Source organism: Triticum urartu, chromosome 1A, assembly GCF_056163025.1.
Source record: "Triticum urartu cultivar PI428250 chromosome 1A, HENAU_Tu73, whole genome shotgun sequence".
NCBI lineage: Eukaryota > Viridiplantae > Streptophyta > Magnoliopsida > Poales > Poaceae > Triticum > Triticum urartu.
This window is the reverse complement of record NC_141873.1, coordinates 540285036-540305460: the sequence shown is the minus strand read 5'-3', so window position 1 is coordinate 540305460 and position 20425 is coordinate 540285036. Positions and strand designations below refer to the sequence as shown.

At 50.6% G+C, this 20425-nt stretch overlaps 3 protein-coding genes across 3 annotated transcripts; 1 reads left to right on the top strand and 2 right to left on the bottom strand.

The window, feature by feature from the left end:
• Positions 1 to 8006: 8006 nt before the first annotated feature.
• LOC125527306 (mitogen-activated protein kinase kinase kinase 18) lies at positions 8007 to 9638 on the top strand. The gene has a single exon (XM_048691845.2). It carries the CDS (start codon positions 8169 to 8171, stop codon positions 9621 to 9623), a length of 1455 nt encoding a protein of 484 aa, XP_048547802.1. The 5' UTR covers positions 8007 to 8168; the 3' UTR covers positions 9624 to 9638.
• Positions 9639 to 9785: 147 nt separating this feature from the next.
• On the bottom strand, positions 9786 to 12478 carry LOC147992382 (uncharacterized). The gene is made up of 2 exons (XM_087539019.1): positions 12444 to 12478; positions 9786 to 11226 (listed from the first exon to the last, which is right to left on the bottom strand). Exons 1-2 carry the CDS (start codon positions 12476 to 12478, stop codon positions 10590 to 10592), a joined length of 672 nt encoding a protein of 223 aa, XP_087395145.1. The 3' UTR covers positions 9786 to 10589.
• A 4996-nt stretch (positions 12479 to 17474) lies between these two features.
• Positions 17475 to 19385, bottom strand: LOC125537919 (mitogen-activated protein kinase kinase kinase 18). The gene has a single exon (XM_087529860.1). It carries the CDS (start codon positions 19280 to 19282, stop codon positions 17918 to 17920), a length of 1365 nt encoding a protein of 454 aa, XP_087385986.1. The 5' UTR covers positions 19283 to 19385; the 3' UTR covers positions 17475 to 17917.
• Between the last annotated feature and the right edge of the window lie 1040 nt (positions 19386 to 20425).

Genomic DNA, 20425 nt, shown 5'->3' with positions numbered 1-20425 from the left:
AACATATGAACAACGGGTGATGGCCACTCTAGTAGTGTATTGAAGCAATGCAAGGTTGTTAAGTTACAAGCCAAAGTCTGAAGTTCCTTTTTTTTCAATTGCTCGTCTTGTACAGATTGCATTTTATATATGCTCAATATAGGGGAACAAAAAAGGTATCACCATGAAACAAAAAGCATTGCTTAAGTATAAAATCCTAGCACATATCCTCCAATAATTTCATATTTAACATCTTCAGCGCAAATCAGAAGCATTTCTATTTCTTTTGTAATCTTAATTAGTGTATGGAAGTTGAACTACTGCACGCATATACATAATAGTAAGAAGTCACCTTAGTTTTTAAAAGCTAAAATAATTCATGCACACAATTAATTAAGTAGGATGTGGGATCTTGGAGGACTTACATGTACGCCTTGCAGTAGCAATCACTAAGCTATTTTGATGGAATTTCATAAGGCCAGGTTTTTTGTTTTGACGTGATGAAACATCTCAGCAAACATGTGAAAGGCACACCTACAGTAAGAAGGTGTCAACATCTGCACCTATAGGCAGCAAGTTGTGTATCAATAATTCAGAGAAAGAGAGTCACGTAATAGTGAAATCCAGGACATAAGCGAGAAGATAAACCCACTAGAGCAAGAGCTTCAACAAGAAAGCAAGTGAGGCATTATTCTTGCTGATTTTTTAACAACATCAGTGAACATCAAAATACGCTGTAAAACCTGCAGAATCACAAGAAACATTATAATCCATGAACCATTTGTCTATGTCAACTGTGTTGTACAGTAGTAAAAAGAGTAGTACCTCAAATAAAGCTCGCCTTGCACTTAGGATCCTTAATGGTAGGGAAGAATTGAAGAGCTCTGATTGCCTTAACCTGAAATAATAACAAAATTTATTTTTAAAATAAATGGATGTGCAGAAAAATTGCATCCAAGTTGAACAACAGGTATACATATTTCTTTGAACAACACAGCAAAGTCGATGATGGATGTGACATAAGTCAGTTTAATAAAGAAGATAACAACAATAATGTGTTCTGCCAAGGCCACACAAGCGTTGAGTAAAACTACCACCGAGAGTACATGTTTTGTTTCATCACACAGAATAAAAACAAAACATAATTTTCCAACCATAGCAACTCCACCAGATTTTAGTTTAGAAAATTATATGATTTTGTTTCTTACTTAGTATTCACATCAGAGATTATGTAATATGCATTTGTGGCTTATGAAATGCGGCTTAGCATATAATTTTCCTTGGCCAGACCCCAGGTAGATGCTTCATAATTTATATCACATTTCCATACTGCAATCCAGAGATTCAGACGTTTATGATAAAAAATCACAGAAAGAAACATGCAGCTAAATATGTTTTCTGACTCCAGTCCATCAATATTCACAACATCCGGGTACATGCTATAAAATCATAGGAGGCATAGAGCAGCCTTCTTTCTAATGGCAGGCCGGCATCTACTTGAAATATGATGGGATGTTTCATTACTCCGGCTGCTAAAGTCAGAAGATAGGAAAAGATGAGTGAAATACTGTCCACTCACGAGAAGTTACTAGGCACATCAATTAACAATGCATGTTACCATAGAAACGGGGGAGCTAGTAGTAACCATGCGTGACAAAAAATCAGGAGCAACATGATCTAATTTCAGATCTAGTGCCCGTATAGAAAATCAGCCATAGGAAATTGAGAATGACGAATAGGGCGTGGAAGGGAACTGAAACTCACCCTGCATATTTGCCGCTGTGCACATGCAGCGCAGCCGCCCAAGCCCTTGACCTTGGTGACCACGCCACTCTGCTCTAGCACGGTGGTCGCCGCAGTCCAGACCAATGGGCGCGAGCGCACCGATCTTGGGGGCGCCATCCACGAGGCGAATAGGGTGCGAAGCTGCGTGGTGTGGGACGGAGAGGAGCCGCCGAAGATTCGCCGACGATAGATGCGAAGCCGCAGCCGAAACCCTAGCCACGAGATTGGGTTCGCAGGTGACGCCAGAGACCAGGAGCGATGGATCCAGACGGACTGGGGGTTGGAGGGGTCGTAGACCAGCCCGTGAGCATGGTGCGCGGTGGAGGACGTCACCGGAATCTGCGGCCGCTGGCCACGGCGTGAGGGGTCTCATGAGAGAGAGAGAGGGAGAGAGACGGGTTGCCAATGGGATGGACGGGTGCGGGCGCGGCAGATCTGGCAGTTGTCGGAGATGCGAGGTGAGAGGGGAGGGAGAGGAGGGGAGGGGGAGTGCCGGCGGCGATCTGTGGGAGGAGGTAGGAAAAGAGGTGGTGCGTGGTGGGTGGCGGCTAGGAGAATCGAGAGGGGAAGAGAAGGAGGGGAAGAGAGCAGTGGGCGGAGGAGGGTTCTAGGGTTAGCTTTTTATACGCGGAGCAGTTACACGGGCTTTAGCGGGCTTGCGCGGGCTTGTAGGGCTGTAGCAGGATGTCCATGACAGTTTCTGAAAACGTCATCGGAAATCTGTCATGAATTAACAGGTTTCTTGAAGTGTAAATAATACAATATTATTGCCAATAAAGCATATTTCCAACAGGGGTGAGAAAGGAGAATGAAGTGAGCGAGGGTTTTCGATTGGGTTTGTGTGGGGACGGAGTGGGGTAGGGGTGGGCCTTGCTGATGTGGCGGACGCTTCCGGGCGTGCCCGGGCCGCCCCCATGTCCGTCCTACATTTGGGTTGGATATGAGGGGGCGCTGAACAGCCCTGGCGTTTGAGGCCGGATTGAGTCGCCAAGGTGGGTCGGGTTTTTTGTCTGGTTCGTGACCGGGCAGCCTGCCTGGGCGTTTAAGACCGGTTTGAGATCTCCGGCTGTAGATGCTCTTAGCTCCCGGCATATGGTACAAGATGTGGATGCTCATTGGTGTAACCTATCTCTCATCTAGCCTTGTTTTTCATGTACGCACAAAACACATTGAAATTCACTTTCACTTTGCCAAAGAGTAGCTCGCAAGTTACTCAGGCATCAGATTCATTCTAGCCGGGGATCAGGTTGTTGATGGTTTCACAAAACCTGTCACAGCGAGAATGTTAGATGATTTCAAATACAATCTCAACCTTGATAAAGTTTCATAGGGTTTAAATTAGGGATAGTGTTATACAGGTAGATAGCGTAGAGATAGAACTGAGTTAAATAGGTTTTGATCTCCTCTCTGTAAACCTCCTTCTCTCGATCTCTCATTTATCTGGATGCATCCTAGCTATCGTCCCTAATTTGTGCGCCACGGCCGGCCGGCTGTTCGCTTCAATTTGTAACTAGCGAGCTTCCCGCCATGTCTAACATACCGCATTTCCATCCCATTAGATGATTTCTGCAGTCATACCGATGGCAACACAATTATAACTAGTGATGGACTCGCAATTATAATTGATGGACACACAATTATAACTACTCCTTTAAAGGCTCCGCCCCTTCAGCTGGTCAACCTCTTCCCGGGTTAAGGGGGTGTTTGTTTCCAGGGACTTTTTTGTGTAGGGACTAGAAAAAGTCCCTCTTAGAGACTTTTTTATCAAACGAGAGGGACTTTTTAGAGACTAAACTAGGCATTTGGGACTAAATGAAGAAAACTCTTAAGGAGAGTCTTTTTTGAGACTTTTTGAGACTTTTCCAACAATGTCTCTCCATGCATTCAATGGCCCGTCATCCCATGGTGTTGTTTGATTGTTATTTTTCTATATATTAGGGGCAACATGGTCATTTAATAACCTCTAGGAAGGGACTAGGGACTTTTTAGTCTCTGGAAACAAACAGGGAGGGACTTCTTAGAGACTAGAGACTTTTTAGTTGGACTAGAAAAAGTCCTAGAACTTATGAACCAAACAGGCTCTAAGCTACCCGCAGAATTTCAAATTAAATGTCAACGATGTGGGCTAGCTGCCTCGAGATCAAATTCAGGTGCCCTTTCCACTGTACCTGCCCAATTTTGAGAGGACGTTGACTACCTTTCCTATAGAAAGAGTAGTTTGGACGTTGACTATGTTCGCTGGAACACAAAGCGAAGCAGGCAGGGGACGCGGCTAATCTGCACCCGAGCTCATATGCTCCCGCATGAACAGTAAAATTGAAAAAAAATCAAAAAAATTCAAAAAATTTCAATTTTTTTTGAGAGAAACATTGACAAAAGTTCTAAGTGCCTGCAAAAATTCGTCATGAAATCACATTCCTAGAAAGCGTGTCAAAAAAACAAAAATAGTACTCTGAAAACGCTACTTTCAAATGCATTTTGAAGCACTGAATTTGTTTTTTTTTTTGCCACGCCTTACAGGAATGTGATTTCATGATGAATTTTTGCAGGCACTTAGAACTTTTGTCAATGTTTCTCTCAAAAAAATTGGAATTTTTTGAATTTTTTTCGATTTTTTTTCGATTTTACTGTTCATGCGGGAGCATATGAGCTCGGGTGCAGAATGGACTTTTCGAGCAGGCAGACCTTTTTCTTTCAACTGCGCACAATTTACGTCCATTTTTGTAGTACTGTCCAAGACGACGGAACAATTCTTCTTCTGAAGGTTCGATGTATGTGGCTCCGAATGAGTTTAGCTGAATGTTCTTTGCACGCACGCAGGCAACAGTTGCTGGATGTTGCATCCAGCTCAGTGTCACTTCAAGTAGAAGTTGGCTTGGCCGCTTCATCTAACTCAAACTTACCTGCAGCAGACGGCTCATACATATCGAGTTAGTGTGATCATGTCCGTCGCTTTCATATCTGCCCAATATCATTTCGATCGGCGCATATCATACCGGCGTTCAGTAAGGTCAAAGGGCCGCCACCTCCTTCACAGTTAGGCTTCCTTTTCCAACGAAAAGCAAGAATCGGCGCCAGAAAGAAAGACTATCATTAACAAATTGAATGTCGAATTAAATAGTGTTAGTACATGGCCGCCGGCAGTCGGCACTGGAACACTGCAGGGTAGTACTAAATTAATTAGTGATGATTTACTTGTGCGATCATAAGTTTTCTTTTTTGCGAGGAATATACAATTATTAAGTTGACAAGGGAATTAAGTTAAAGTACAACTACGGTGAAGGTTGACTTACGTGGCTGTGTGACTTGGGGTGCACATCTGGACATCGAGTTCATGTGCAGCAGCCGTGGGAAGAACGCTGCCGCCGCTCCTTTTCGCGTCGTCAGTCAGCCAGATCTGACGCGTCTACGTTAGTTTCTGCAACCGACTGGCAGTTTGCCACCACAGCTCGGCAGCCTCTCTAGTGAAATTATTTCGAGTTTCAAGTGCATCATCATAGGCTGTGGATACTCTAACTTAGCTAGACGTTAGAGTTAGTTTCCAGCTTAAGACTAACCCTACTAAACTAACTCTAGCTAAATAGGTGTTTGGATGACAAGGTTAGATTAATAATAAATACACTAAAAGAACTAGCTTCAATTAGCATCTTTTAGGTGGCATAGCTTTTTGGATGGGTTAGATGAAACTAGCTCAAACTAGTCCTATCTTTGGATAATTAGGGCTATTTGAGCCTAAACTAGCTCAAACTAACTCTAACCCATGGATCCAAATAGGGCCACAGACTCTGTGGTTTTTCTTTTTAGAAGGTTTACCTTCTATAGTGTGGTGTGGGTTTCATTCTTCTACTGATGGAGAAAACTGGGCAGCCAAGCAGTGGCGTAGCTGGAGGGTGGACAGGGTGGTCCAAGGACCATCCTGTACATCGGCCCGGTACTTTAGTATATTTGTAAAAAAAAAATTAGGCCACAGTGCACATCAAAGGTATAAGTCCAAAAACTATGAATCTGATAACTAGCTCACTCGTTCCTTCCTACGTTCTCATTGTACGCTTTACCCAAGAAACATTCCCTCGTATGCTTAAAGCAGTTTTTTTGTACGCTAGAGGATGGACTTGATCACCCGAAGTCTCCAACAGACCACACCACGACGGCGAACCCTAGTGTTCAGCGTGACAGAAGCCGATGACGCATTGCGCCAGGTAGGCATAAGGCGGCGGAGTGCCAGCGAAGCGGATGGCTAGTAATGCATGCACTGGGTAGAGCTAAACACCAAGGCAAGAACTCCGCCGACTTCACACCTTTCCAATTTAAAATATGATTTCCATCTTCAATTCAAAGTTTGATTTTGCCTTCAAGGTTTAACTATGAGGTTTTTTTATTGTAGAATTGTTGCAAAAATCAAACTTACACATACATTCTATTGATACATTCTATACTAGCATGCAATGGCGGAGCAAGATGACATGTCAGTTTGGATCCTTCATGTGCTCGCTATATGTCAATATTGGTGCGTCAAATAATTGGAAGAGGATTCTGCCGCCCGTTATTGGCTAAGAAACCAACATGGAAAGTTTTTGGGGCTGGGACGAACCGAAGAATTGAACAATGTCCAAAGAGAGGCCAGCACTGAAGTCAACATTTTTTTGAGGGCAGGGGGTGAAGGCTATAAAATCTCCTATCCAAGTATTTTCATTTTATTTTTTCAAAAATAAGTTTAAAGCTGGGGGAGAGGGGTATTGGCCCCCTCATCTTAACACATATAGCTACGCCTCCGCTACATATATTGCTATGTTATATATTTTTTAGTATAAATATTGTATATATCAATTGTACCATCTTGACCGAAAATCCTGGCTACGCCACTGCGGCCAAGGCATGCTAGAGTTACTTGGCTTGGCTGGGCGGTTAAGTGAAGTAGAATCAAACAATCCAATGGCGGCATGCACCAGAGGAGCGTCTAGTGTTGGCAGTGGCGGCTGGTGGAGGACGAGTGAGCGGCGACACTGGCCAACAAAGCGAAGCAACGCATCGGACTCGCGTGATGATCTGCCGCCCCACACCGCAAAACGGCGAAAGTAGGCGCGTCCACGACGCCACGCCCGGCTTTCGGTCGCCGCATCGGCCTGGGCCAACAGCAAGTCGACCGTCACGAAGCACAACAAACGCCACTTGTTCACGGCTGGGCCGGCTCGACGTGGCCGGACACTGCAACGACACGTCGGATGCGATTTCGCAGCCGCACCCGAGTGTCGTGGACATTGCGTGTGTTGTGTAGCATCGGCGTCGAGGACGTGGCTGCATATGCACTGGGAATGGAATATTTCTTCCAATTTCAGGCCATCCTATTCTGATGTGGGGAACGGCGCATGCGATGCCGCGGACGAGGAGACGCGCGGGAGATATTTGCTCGGATTTCTCTCTCTCTGGTACGTCGAGGAGCCACCCGCGTTCAAGGCCGTCCACGACGAGCTTTTTACTCTTTCCCGGTGATGAAAGGGAACTTTCCCGGTGAATCGTCACCAGCTATGGAATTCGAGGAATCACGCCTGTAACCAGCTGTGAATTCTTCCTCCGGGGTAAAGAAAACTGGGGTCGGGACGTCGCTTACAATGTTTCAGAAATGACTGTTGCTGCCGCGTTCAGGAGTATATTTCCGTCGGTCTTGGTTCTAGATGTAGATGTTGGGGGCAGGCGCACACAAAGCTGTCCGGTGCAGTGCACCGCGGCGGTGGACTTGGTACGCCACAATGGCAAACGACCAGCCGAGGAGACCGAAGTGCCCAACTCCGCCCCCTTGAGTTCAGGTGGACCCGCTGACTTCCACCCACGATTCGTTTACATACGCAGACCCTGCTCTGTTTCACACACCCCGTCTCGCTACGAGCGACCAAGACTTTGACAACTACTCCATGTTAGTAGTAGCAAATTTCCTCGGCTGAGCTCAAAACACACGCGCCATTAGATAGAAAATCCGGGCGGAAGTCGACCCGGGATGCGAGAGATTTGACACGGTTTAATGGTTTTCCTGTTCGGACACGAGATTATGAGACGCGGGGCAAGAAGAGGCTGAGCGCGAAGCTTGGTCAGGTCATGCCCGGACCGCGCGTTCCCACCCACAGTCACAGGAGCACGCCGCCGCCGCGAGCGCGTGCCGAGAGCCTAAACAGCTTGCTTCCCACGCCTTTTCGCTTCTGGATTTCCTTTCCTAACCCGTCCCCCCACACGCCAAACACTTTCGCCATGTTCCAAACTTTTCTTCTCTCCTACCCCTAAACCTATATATACGCGCACCCGCCACAAAAAGAAGGAACCCATCAACAATTCACAAGCAAGCTCGACAACAGAGTGCCAACAGAAACAACCCCATCCCGATCCCAATTCGCAACGCAGAGCAAGGAAGGAACATGGCGATGGCCGTGGGCAAGCAATGGACGCGGCTGCGCACGCTCGGCCGCGGCGGCTCGGGGGCTGAGGTCTTCCTCGCCGCGGACGATGTGTCGGGCCAGCTCTTCGCGGTCAAGTCCGCGACGGCGGCGTGCGCCTCGGCTCTTAAGAGGGAGGAGGGCCTCATGTCCTGCCTGCGCTCCCCGCGCGTCGTCTCCTGCATCGGCGGCCGCGACGCCCGCGACGGCTCCTACCAGCTCTTCCTCGAGTTCGCCCCCGGCGGCTCGCTGGCGGACCGGGTGGCCAGCAACGGGGGGCTCGACGAGTGCGCCGTCCGCGGGTACGCCGCTGACGTGGCGGCCGGGCTCGCGTACGTTCACGGCGCCGGGATGGTGCACGGGGACGTCAAGGGCAGGAACGTGGTGATCGGCGCCGACGGCCGCGCCAAGCTCGCGGACTTCGGGTGCTCTAAGAAAGCGGCCGCCGATGGTCCGATCATCGGCGGCACGCCGGCGTTCATGGCGCCGGAGGTGGCGCGCGGCGAGGAGCAGGGCCCCGCGGCCGACGTCTGGGCGCTCGGCTGCACGGTCGTCGAGATGGCCACAGGCCGCGCCCCGTGGACCGGCATGGACGGCAACGCGCTCGCCGCGCTGCACCGGATCGGGTACACGGAGGCCGTGCCCGAGGTGCCCGAGTGGATGTCCGCTGAGGCAAAGGACTTCCTGCGCGGCTGCCTGATCAGGCAGGCCAGCGGCCGGTGCACGGCGGAGCAGCTGTTGAAGCATCCGTTCTTGGCCGCCGCCGTTGACGGCGCGAAGCCACAAGCCGTGGAGAGCAAAAGTAAATGGGTGTCGCCCAAGAGCACGCTGGACGCGGCATTCTGGGGGTCGGAGTCAGACACCGAGGAGGCGGAGCACGACAGCACGGCCGAGAGGAGGATCGGAGCATTGGCCTGCCCTGCCTCGGCGCTCCCGGACTGGGACTCCGACGAGGGCTGGATCGACGTGCTCTCCGCACCAACCGAAGCAGCGGACGCAGACGCCGTGCCGGCCAAGGAGACGACTGGCATCATCGCAGGCATTATCGCGATCACAAGTGAAGAAGAATCAGTACTAGATGCAGAGTCGGGCTTTCCCGACATTGCCGTTGACGTAGAGCACAGCAGGAGCTTCCTCGACGCAGGAGAAGCATATGAGGCTGATCCAGTCGTTAGGCATTACCAGTTTTTGAAGAGTTTAGTTTCTGGCCAATTAGTGTCATGCACTTGTAAATTATCAGTGCAAACAGTACTGTTTTGCAACATAACCACTGATGCAATCGAATTCGTTGATACACAAACAGTATCCCGCTTGGCGCCGCTCCTCTGTTTTGTCCGCTCATACTTCTGCTCCCCATTGCTACGTGATAATGATGGGTTCACCCGGAAAAAAAAGATAATGATTGACGAATTAAAGGAAAAATTAGGTTGGACTTAGAATTAGAATCAGATGGATCGGCAAATTCGGAGGAAAATTAGGCCACACGAACAGTAAACTAGCAGCACGTCGCGTGGCCGTGACTCGGACGGAGGAAAGGGAGTCCAGCGTGGACTCAGAGCTTGTGCGCCACGGCGCCAACGGTGAATCTTCCACCGCGGAAGGGCTGGGGTCGACGCGGAAAGCGCAGCGTCACTGCAGGCGTACTACTGCTCGAATGGATCGTCAACACAAAGCGCTGCCGCACGGTCAAAAACCTCTTGTTTTTACGTGGGTCCAGCAGACGGAGTCGACGGCCGACGAGCGAGCGTCCCGTCCACAGATTGCTTCGCCGGGTCACGGGTGGAGATTCATCCAGCCACCACTCCTCCGGTGTCCTCTCGCCGCGCACCGGGACTCGTCGACTCGCCGTGCGCTTGTGGATGTCGTGTCGGCTGTGCGCCGGCGTAGTCTTTTTGTTTTTTGTGGGTGTGCCAGCGCAGTCGACACGTACCCCCTACACTCGTGGATGCTCCGCAATGCATGTTTCTCTGATGAGAACTGGTAGGCTCGTGCTTATCTGTTTCTCTGCTGAGTTAGTCCACACGGCACACGGCGGGCAGAGCACGAGGCCAACCACGTTTTAGAGCATCTCCAACACGCGCCCAACGCGTCGCACGGTAAAAACGGATTTGGCGCATGCCCATCGTCTGGTTTGGCGTGGCGCGCATCGTTTGCTACAGCAGCCGCGCTGAAAAGTCGCACGCGCAGCTCCAGCAGGCGCGGTAAAATGCAGCGCACGCTCATGCTACAATATTTTTTAAATTAAAATTACATAGATAAAAAAACGATACAAAGATATTTTACATCGGTGCAACTACTACGGCATAGATAGATAGATAGTTCGACATACATAGATAGATAGATACTACTACGGCATAGATAGATAGATAGATAGAAACTACTACGGTATACATAGATATAAAACTACTCCAAGTCGCTATCATCACCATCATCACTCTCGTCGGTGTCGTCCGAGGTTGAGAGCCATATGTCGTCCCAACGTTCATCGTCCGAGGTGAAGAACGACCTCCCATCTGCGGAGACGATGTCGCACTGCTCGTTCGCCACTGCCTTCCGCTGACGCCGGTCCGCCCGCTCCGAGCGGCGCCTTGCCGTCCTCTCCACCCAGTAGGCACGCCCGGCGTCGACGTCCTCTGGGTGGCGACGGCGCCACTCCGCCATGGCTCGCTCGTCCTCTTCGGCGACGAGGAGACGGCGCTGCCGCCGAGAGTGGTCGGCACGGTCCATGTCCGTGATGAGACGCGGCGGAGGGGCGAGGCGCTGCGTTTCCTCGCGCATGAAGACGTCCCGGAAATTCATCTGCGACCAGGGTCTCTCCAAGCGCCACGCCGCCGCGTCGTACGCGCGGGCCGCCTCGCGCGCGCTCCGGAACGTCCTGAGGCCGAGTCGGACGTCACCGGACCGTATTTCGGCGGAGTACCAGCCGTTGGGGCGCTCGCGGACGCCGCGAAAGCCCGGCGGCGCGGCGACATGGTGGCGCGATGGTGGCGTAGAAAGCGGTGAAGCGGAGAGGTTGCGAGGAGGAGGGCGCGCGGCTGTTCTGTGCGCGTGGCGAAGCGCGAAACTTTATAGGCGCGCGTGAAGCGACGCGCCAAATCTATCGTGCCGCGTGGCGCTTTCTCCCGCACGCGCGCAAATGCTTCCCGCGCGCGGTAATTTCCCGTCACCATTGGAGCACGCGGAACCAACCAGCGCACGCGAAAAACTGTTTTTACCGTGTGGGCATGCGTTTTGCCGTGCCTGTTGGAGATGCTCTTAAAGAAGAGCAGCCGATTCGACCGTCACGCCGGTGGAGTCGGTGCGTCAAGGCCGGCCATCACCGGGCTGTCCCTACTGGTACAGGCCTACACCAAGCCTTACGCGCCACAAAACCGGTGCTCACATGGGCAGATGGTTCTTTGGATTTAGTCCAAGGTATTGTTCTATGTGTTTTACGTAATTGGTGCAAAATTCAGCGATCGTACAAGTGATGCAACAAAAGCACACACTTATAAATAAACATGTTTGTAGATTAGTCCTAATTCTTTTTAGTAGGACTTTTTTTCACGAATACGCAAATTTGCGTGATTTCATTGATAGAAGTTAGAGTGAGTACAGTGATGGTGCAACCCATGGCACGAACGCAAAAGATGTGAACATGGTTGCCTAAGCAGGGAGACATGAGATGCTCGACCCAAATGAAAAAAAACACATCTGAACTTGCCAACCAGGGAAGCAACTCAAGCAGCAACTAGACGACCAACATCTTCAAATCTAGCACCGAGGACGCCGTCTTTTTAGTAGGAGCACTTGGCAGAGTTGTAAGCTTCATTCTTGCATGATTAACAAAAAATTGAACGAAACTTCATAATGCCCTATTCACCCCTCTAGTCGATTGACCTCCAACGCCATCCCTGTCCCTTCGTGAAGTACAAAATCTCACTCTTATAATATTTTTCCGAACCGTGTGTTGCTCAAATAGGCAATACTCCCTCCTTTCAAAAACTATACTTGTCGTGATTTTAGTTTAAAAGTACTATATTCTTTGTTTTCTTAGGTCGTTGACCATAAATAGAATGATTTAATCGGCTTATACCAGATTGGATGAATCAATCACCAACAAGATGAGGCACCATCCTATGAATTAGACTCTCTGACTACGCTCTATCAATCAAATTTGTTGGCGTATCAAATTCTAAAAAAATAGCTAATTGTCCGTACGTTGCAACGAGAGCATACATAGTTTTGTGGTCCATATCAATTGTTTCTCCAGTATACCTTTCACTCACCATCTCCGCCTCCTCAATCCCCATATCTCAGTGGCTCATTCGGTCACAACCCCCCTTCCATTGTCACCCACACACACACTTTGGATAAATAAAACTGGAATTAAATCAGTGGGAGTACCGCGTTTCCAATTTGCCAAAAAAAAAGAACTAGTGTTCATATTACTGATGGAAGGAGATGTGATGTCGGGCAAACAAGTTTGGAAATAAATCAATAAGCGGGGATGTGATGTTGGGAAGGCAAAATTGGAAATAAATTACTAGGGTTAGTACTTTTCCAATTTGCCAACATAATAATAATAATAATAATAATAATAATAATAATAATAATAATAATAATAATAACAATCCATATTACGAAAGGTAGCAGATTTGATACCGGACAATTAGAATTGACAGTAAATCTGTTGGAAGGGGTGTAATCAAAGGAGAGAAAAAAAACCTAAAGGCGAGGAAGCAAACGACCTATTGCTCTTTAATAGTAGAGATATAGGACGGAGGATCCCCTTTGCGGAGATCTTTCTTTGTTTATAAATATATCCCTAAGTTATTGTGATATAGAGCACTTTGACATAATATAAATAATTCCATGCACTTACGTCAGAAAGAAGTAAAAATCCTTTCGTCCCGAGGGTTTGAAAAGAAACCACCACTTTTTATTGTTTTAACCTTATTGTCTGCCTTCTCAAAATCAATTCTCAAAACAACTACTCCCATCTTTTTTTCTTATGGATCTTGTGAATGTAATATTAGAAATCCTTCGAGGATGCTTTCTCGGATGAACCACGTGGTAATGAACCTGCTTAGATCTTATTGTTGCCACCTTCGCGAGTATTCAGAAATAGTTAGGAGGCAATTGGGTCTAAATCATCTAATGATCATGGCCTATTTATGTTTAGGGAGCAAGATAGTTGCCGCAAGTTGTGACTATATAGTGACATGTCGCCGCTTGAAATTCATGGAGAAAGTTCATCATGCCATCCATGATCGCATACGAGAATATCCGCTAAAACTCGGTTGGAAATCCATCTGGCATGGTTAAAATTAATCCACCTTCCCCTTAAATGACATGGAAAAAATTGAATAAAGTCAGAGTAGTACTATGGTGTGCTTGCAAGAAACCAAAATGCAGCATTTTGATGCAAGATCTATCAAGGGTTTCTGCCCCAAGAGATTTGGCAACTCTGCTGCCAGCGCATCCCCGGGTCTTCTGGTGGTATCCTTGTGATTTGGAACTCTGCAGGCTGCATGGGGTTCTCATTGATGTCCAGCCTTTTGGACTAGTACCTCCGTCCAGTTTATTGGCACACTTCCTATTTTGTGTCAATTTTTTTATCATAAATTGAACTAACAAAATGTCAGTGCATGTCACCAACAATTAAATCGTTGGATTTGTATTTGAACGTAATTTCGAGTGATATTATTTTTGTGACATGCATTAACATTTTGTTTGTTAATCTAAAATCAAAATTCGGGTACAAAATAGAAAGGGAACTAGTAAACCAGGATGGAAGTAGTAGTAATTAAGTTGGCCTCTAAACACAACAATGAAACATGGACACAAGTTACTGTTTACGGGCCTGTCATGGGGGAGGCCAGAGACAACTTTGTAGCTTGGCTGTTCCGTTTGGACATTCTAGTGGATGAAAACTACTGAGCTTCTGTTGGGTGATGTTTGGTCTGATCATTGGATGTGCGACCAGCCAACGATGCATATCTACCCACAGGCCACAGGTAGTCGCGTCTGACCGTGCTAGCGGTAGCTGCGTACGTACTCATGCACGCCGCGCGGGCGCCAGTGGAGTGGCTGCGGACGGCGTCGATCAAGGAGTCGCTGGCTGGGCCACACCCACACGCGCGCCACTGCGCTCTGCACTTGGTCGTGCTCGTCTGTCCGCCAAGCGAAGCGATGCCAACCCGAGCCGTGCTGCTGCGCCGTGTGTCGTCGATTCGCCCCAGTGCGCCGCGTCGCTGCCTATCTTTCTAAACGCTCGCCGCATTTGTCCTGCCTTTTACGCAGCGGCCGAGTAAAGAGCCACGGAATCTTAATGGCCCGGTGCCCTACACTTCTCTCTGTCGCGGGCGCGTCGCTGCTGATCGCGAACCAATTCGGCGTCACCCGTGATCATAGGCCAACTGTAATGCTCTGTTTGCTTACTCTGACAAGGAAACTAACTAACTGAACGCAGCACATGTGGGCAGCGCGACGGCAGCCATGTGTCCCGGCGTCGCAGCGCGCCATGTGTACAGGAGAGAAACCAGTTGGCACTTCCGGGGGAGCTACGGCAATAGTAACATCGTATCTGGTGCAGTTTGGTGGGCTGCAATCCAGCGTTTTGCACAGCGCACATGGCGCCACCCGATCGACTCGCCGCCTCATCATGATTCGACAGCCGCTGCCTTTCCGGAGTAGTTGCACTCCCAGCTAGGATCGTCGTCTTCTTTCTTAGTGTGTTGACGCCATGGTGCTCATCATGCTGACCTGGGCTCGATCCCTACGAGGAACGTGACGCCCTTCCATGGGTCATGGGCAATCATTCGTTGCTATCATCATTCCCGAACAAAAAATAATCGTTGGTATCATGGGTCTAATGCTTGGAAGTACGAGTAGACATTTTTAGATATTACCTGATTGTAGATACCACTGACGGTAAAATTTGTCTTGTGAAGACCGTGCGACTGTTCAAAATTCGTTGCTATCAACAATCACCCCTAAGCGGCTAGGACAAACTCTTCCCTCCAAATTTCACCGGCGAGTCTGTGGATTCGCCTCCCTTCCGCCCAACGCTCAGTCGCCAGTGGCGGGGAGGGGAATTTCGGTGCCTCCGCTCCGGTTAGTAGTTTAGGTTAGAGTTTTTAGTCCTCGCAGGTGCGGTGCTCGGGCGGATGGCGGATGGCGACGCTACTTCTTCAAGTTTGTCTTCCGAGCTCAGATCCTCCTTGAATTCGTCGTCTGGATGGAATCGATGGGGCTCTCGCGTAGATTCCTGCCGTCTCTTTGGGGCGGTGAGGTTAGGGTTTCTCGTCTTGTGACGACATTTGATGTCAAGTGTTTCAGATCTATGCAAGGGTTCAACGTCGAAGACTGCGGCTCCAGGACGCTGGCCCTTATGTGCACGTGCACGAAGACTTTCCGGTCATCATCGACAAGGTCAAGCCGGCTCCAGTAGAGGAGCGGCGACAGCGGCGCGTCCGCAGCTCATTCTGACGGCAGTAGTGGTTGTTTGGGGTCTTGGAATCTCAATGTAATTTTTATTATGTTCGAGATGCTTTGTACTTCTGCTGAACTTTGATAATAGACATTTTCGAGAAAAAAAAATCACCACATATCCTAAGCTTGGCAGGCAAGCAACCTTGTCCAGCTCTGCCACCGGTTAGTTGCGTACTTAGTAGAATTATCTTTTTTGGGGCGAACATTGCATAATAATCTTGATACGTGTTAGAATTTTTTTTAATTTTTTTTCAAAAAAAACGTGTTAGAATATCCTTCGCTTGTCATACCGACGTTTGCCACAGATTTTCAGTAAACTTCCCGGTTCACTGCACGCAATCTCGGTGCCAACTGTCTGCCAACCACACCCGATTTGAGTAATGTGACCGATCAATTGACTTAACGCTCGGTGGCTCCTACGGCAACAACAAGGCACCAAGTGCTCGTTAATTAGTTAGTTAGATGAGTAGACATCACATGTCTTACGTCAAACCAACCATGCATTGATGCATGCATGTCTTAAGCCAGAGCCCAGAGTACAGGCGTACTAGCACGTTGATGTCGTTGCGAGAACCGGGCATCCAAAGAAAACATGCCAAATTCATTAGTTATATGATGCCACTGTTTCTAGTATGATGGTGGCCTCTCGTGTATGATCTTGATACATTCCCCGCAGACCTTTGAGGCGTTCTTTCATTGTCAATGCATGCAATCAATTGATCTGAGCATTTCTGGAAACCCCCTTGCTTCTCCAATGGCCAACAACTTCTCTCTGTCTTGCGCATTTAGTTCTTTGAGATACTCAGGTCCAAACACCTAAACCACGACGCGGGCTAATTTGATAGTAGTCTTCAGGCACGTGCTCTCCCTCATCCTGATCATCTCACCAACGGCGTCTGCGACAGTACCAAGTGCAGGCATCCTTAGAGCAGCCGTGCACTTCTACTTGGCCGAGAAAGAGAGTTGGCCGCAGCAATCCCTTCTGAGCTTGAAGTAGTCATCATGTGCCTCCACTCTATCCACAATGGGCGAAAACAATGGTTTCGCCATGCGAAAACATTGACAAAACCATGGATCTTTCGGGAAAGCAGGTGTGGGAGCAAAGTAGTCATTGTGCAGTAGATTTGCTCCGGACACCCTGTTTCAGTTGATCACTCTTTTTTCTTTGATTGAGCCCTTAAAGTTGAGAATATGCTCCACCTGCTGGTCCATTTCCTCTTGCATGCTCATGAGCATGATCATATCCACTTCTTCGTCCGAATCCGACGAACCGAAGAACTCATCTTGAATCATTTGGTCAAGCTCCGTCGGTCCATACTCCTCGTCTGACAAAGCATCGGAATCCATCATTTACTTAACAAAATCACAATAATCCCCGTCGGTCAATGTATCAAACACATCAAGCGCAAGGCGGAGCAGGAGAGTTGCCGGACATACTATGGTGGCGTCTGGGCTGGCGACGATGGGAGCGCTCTTCCGAAGCTCGCGGCGGAGAGCGTGGGAACGGCTGCGGAGTCGGCGCGGCGGCGGAGTGTGAGACGAAGAAGTAAGGGGATAGCAAATGGATCCGGCTGGTTTTCGGGATGGATTTGGTGCAATCTAAGGTCGGGGCGTGCTGTCGGGTCTGACGTGGCTGGATATGGGGGTGCCGGTCAGCCCGGCCGTTTGAGGGCCGTTTGGGGGGAGGGGGGGCGTCTAAATCAAAAAATTATGACCGGGTGATCCACCCAGACGTATGAGACGAGTTTGAGAGGTTCGCTGTAGATGCTTTAAACATGTCTAGTTTTCAGAGAGAAAAAATAGACTTCTCTGCGTGGCGTCTGCCGTGTGGACTAGCTAGTAGTACTACATGGAAAAAAGATGAACACGAGCCTACCAGTTCTTGTCAGTCTAGAAACATGCAGTGGAGCAGCATGGAGTACGTGTCAAATTCGCCGACACGCGATCCAGAAGTGCAGGACGACGACGAGTCGGCGAGTGCGTCGGGCAGCGGCGAGAGGACACCGGAGTAGGGCGCTGGATGGATCTCCACCTGGCGAAGTAATCTCTGGACGCGACGCTCGCTTGTCGAAAAAGGTTTGGCTTTCACTCGTCGGCCGTCGACTCTGCCTGAGCAAGTGGTTCTTGACCATGCAGCAGTACTTTCCGTCGAGGATTCTTTCTAGTCCAGTACGTCCGCCGGCTGTGACGCTGCGCTTTCCGCGTCGACTCCATCCTTTCCGCCGGCAAGCTTGTGAATTCACGCGATTTGCCGATCAATCGTGTCGCAATGGGGAGCAGAGCACGAGTAAGAGCAAAGAAACAGAGGAGCAGCGCTTGCGAAGCAGAGTGCTTTTGGCATGAACGAAATCGATTGCATTACTAATTCTGTTGCCAAATAACAGTGGTAACAATTTACATGGCACTAATTGGTCAGAAGCTAAATTCTCCGGTGACTGATGATGACTGACTGAACCATCATCATATGTTTCTTGCCCTGCGTTTAGCACGCTGCTGTACTCCACGTCCACGGTAATGTCGAGAGCACCGGACTCTGGGTCGATTGACTCCTCTTCACTGGTGATCGCGTCGTCCACGATGATGCCACACGTCACCTTGGCGGGAACGGCAACTGCTTCCGTTGGCCCGGAGAGCACGTCGATCCATCCCTCGTCGGAGTCCCAGTCGGGGAGCGCCGACGCAGGGCAGGCCAATGCGCTGATCCTCCTCTCGGCCGCGCCGTGCGACGGCTCGTCGTCCGCCTCGTCGGTGTCAGACTCCGACTCCCAGAATGCCGCGTCCAGCGTGCTCTTGGGCGACACCCATTTGCTCTCCACGGCTTGCGGCTTCGCGTCGACAACGGCGGCGGCCAAGAACGGATGCTCCAGCAGCTGCGCCGCCGTGAACCGGTCGCTGGCCTGCCTGACAAGGCACTTGGCCAAGAATTCCTTGGCCTCAGCAGACAGCCATTGGGGCAGCTCGGGAACAGCCTGGGTGTACCCGATCAGGTGCAGCGCGGCGAGCGCGTCGCCGTCCATGCCGCTCCACGGGGCGCGTGCGGTGGCCATCTCAACAACCATGCAGCCGAGCGCCCAGACGTCGGCCGCGGGTCCCTGCTCCTCGCCGCGCGCCACCTCCGGCGCCATGAACGCTGGCGTGCCACCGATGATCGGTCCGCCGGCGGCGGCTTCCCTAGCGCACCCAAAATCCGCGAGCTTGGCGCGGCCGTCGGCGCCGATCACGACGTTCCTCGCCTTGACGTCCCCGTGCACCATCCCGGTGGCGTGGAGATACGCGAGCGCGGCCGCCACATCGGCCGCGTAGCCGCGGACGGCGCGCTCGTCGAGGCCCCCGCTGCTGGCCACCTGCTCCGCCAGCGAGCCGCCGGGGGCGAACTCGAGGAAGAGCTGGTAGGAGCCGTCGCGGGCGCCGCGGCCGCCGATGCAGGAGACGACGCGTGGGGATCTCAGGCCGGCCATCACCATATGCTCCCTTCTCAGCGCCGCCGCACACGCCGCCCCCACGGCGGACTTGACCGCAAAGAGCTCGCCGGACACACCGTCCTCGGCGAGGAAGACCTCGGCCCCCGAGGCGCCGCGGCCGAGCGTGCGCACCCGCGTCCATTGCTTGCTCACGGGCATGGTCGTTTTCGTTTCTTTCCTTCCTCTGCTGGTGGCAATTGGGATGCGGTGGATTGTGTTGTGTCGAGCTTGCTTGTGGCGATGGCTTCTTTTATGGCGGGTGAGCGTATATATAGGCTTGGTACTTTGGGAGAGGAAAAGTTGGGGAGATTGCAAGTTTGGAACATGGAAGGTGTTTGGCGTGCGCGATAAAGATTGGAAATCCCCAAGGGAAAGAAAAGGCGTGGGAAGCAAGCTGTTTGGGTTCTCGAGCACGCGGTCGCGGCAGCCATGGATTGGGTTGGACGGTGAGTGGGAACGCGCGAAAGCGGTCTGTGCTTGACCTGACCTGGCTTCGCGCTCTGCCTATGCTTAGCCTGCGTCAAATAATCTCGTCTAGGAGCCGGAAAAGGCAAAAACCGTGTCGGATCGCTCAGATTTTCTATGTAAGTAATGGCGAGAGTGTTTTTGAGCTCAGCCGATGATTCTCGGAAGGTGCAAGCAATTTACGGACTCGTCAAAGTCGCGCTGGGTCGCGTACGAACGGAAGTGATCGAAGTCAGCGGGTGCACCTCAACGGAGTTGGTCAGCTGGGTCTTCTCTCCACCGGACTGTTTCCTGTGCGTCTGCCCCAGAATTCCTCCTTAAATGAAGTTCTTGTTCACCGGAAAAGAAAGCTCCTGGACCTGACGGAAAATTCCGAGCAAATATCTCGCGCGCGTCTGTCCTCCTTGCCATCACATGCGGCGTTCCACTTCCTAACGCATAACGCCTATGCAGGCACACACATACGAATAGGAATAGGACGACAGGGAATATTCGATCCCTAACGCATATGCAGGCACGTTCACTGGCTGCGGCTGCGGCGCTCGACGCCGCACACGAGATTCCCTGGTCGACGCCGGCTAGTACCACCACGGCACACGCTCCTCGACGCCGACGCCGGCTGCTGTCCCGCTCGGCTAGCTAGCGTACAAGTGACACATGCACGCGGAGTACCTACGGCCACGTCGGGCCGGCGACAAGTGGCGTCGCGGGAAGGCATGGACGGAGCGCAGGTGGTGCTGGCCCATGCCGATGCGGCGACCGAAAGCGTGGCGAGGGCTTTTGCGGCGCCGGGCCGCCGAGACCGAAAGCATGGACGGATGCGTTGCGTCCATGGGC

Excerpts from the sequence above, each read along its gene's own strand:
- LOC125527306 (XM_048691845.2), top strand. The coding sequence starts at position 8,169 with ATGGCGATGGCCGTGGGCAAGCAATGGACGCGGCTGCGCACGCTCGGC.
- LOC125537919 (XM_087529860.1), bottom strand. The coding sequence starts at position 19,282 with ATGCCCGTGAGCAAGCAATGGACGCGGGTGCGCACGCTCGGCCGCGGC.
- LOC147992382 (XM_087539019.1), bottom strand. The coding sequence starts at position 12,478 with ATGGGGATTGAGGAGGCGGAGATGGTGAGTGAAAG. Across the intron at positions 11,227-12,443 it reads GCGGAGATGGTGAGTGAAAG|AACAGCCGCGCGCCCTCCTC; the intron begins GTATACTGGAGA and ends CCACGCGCACAG.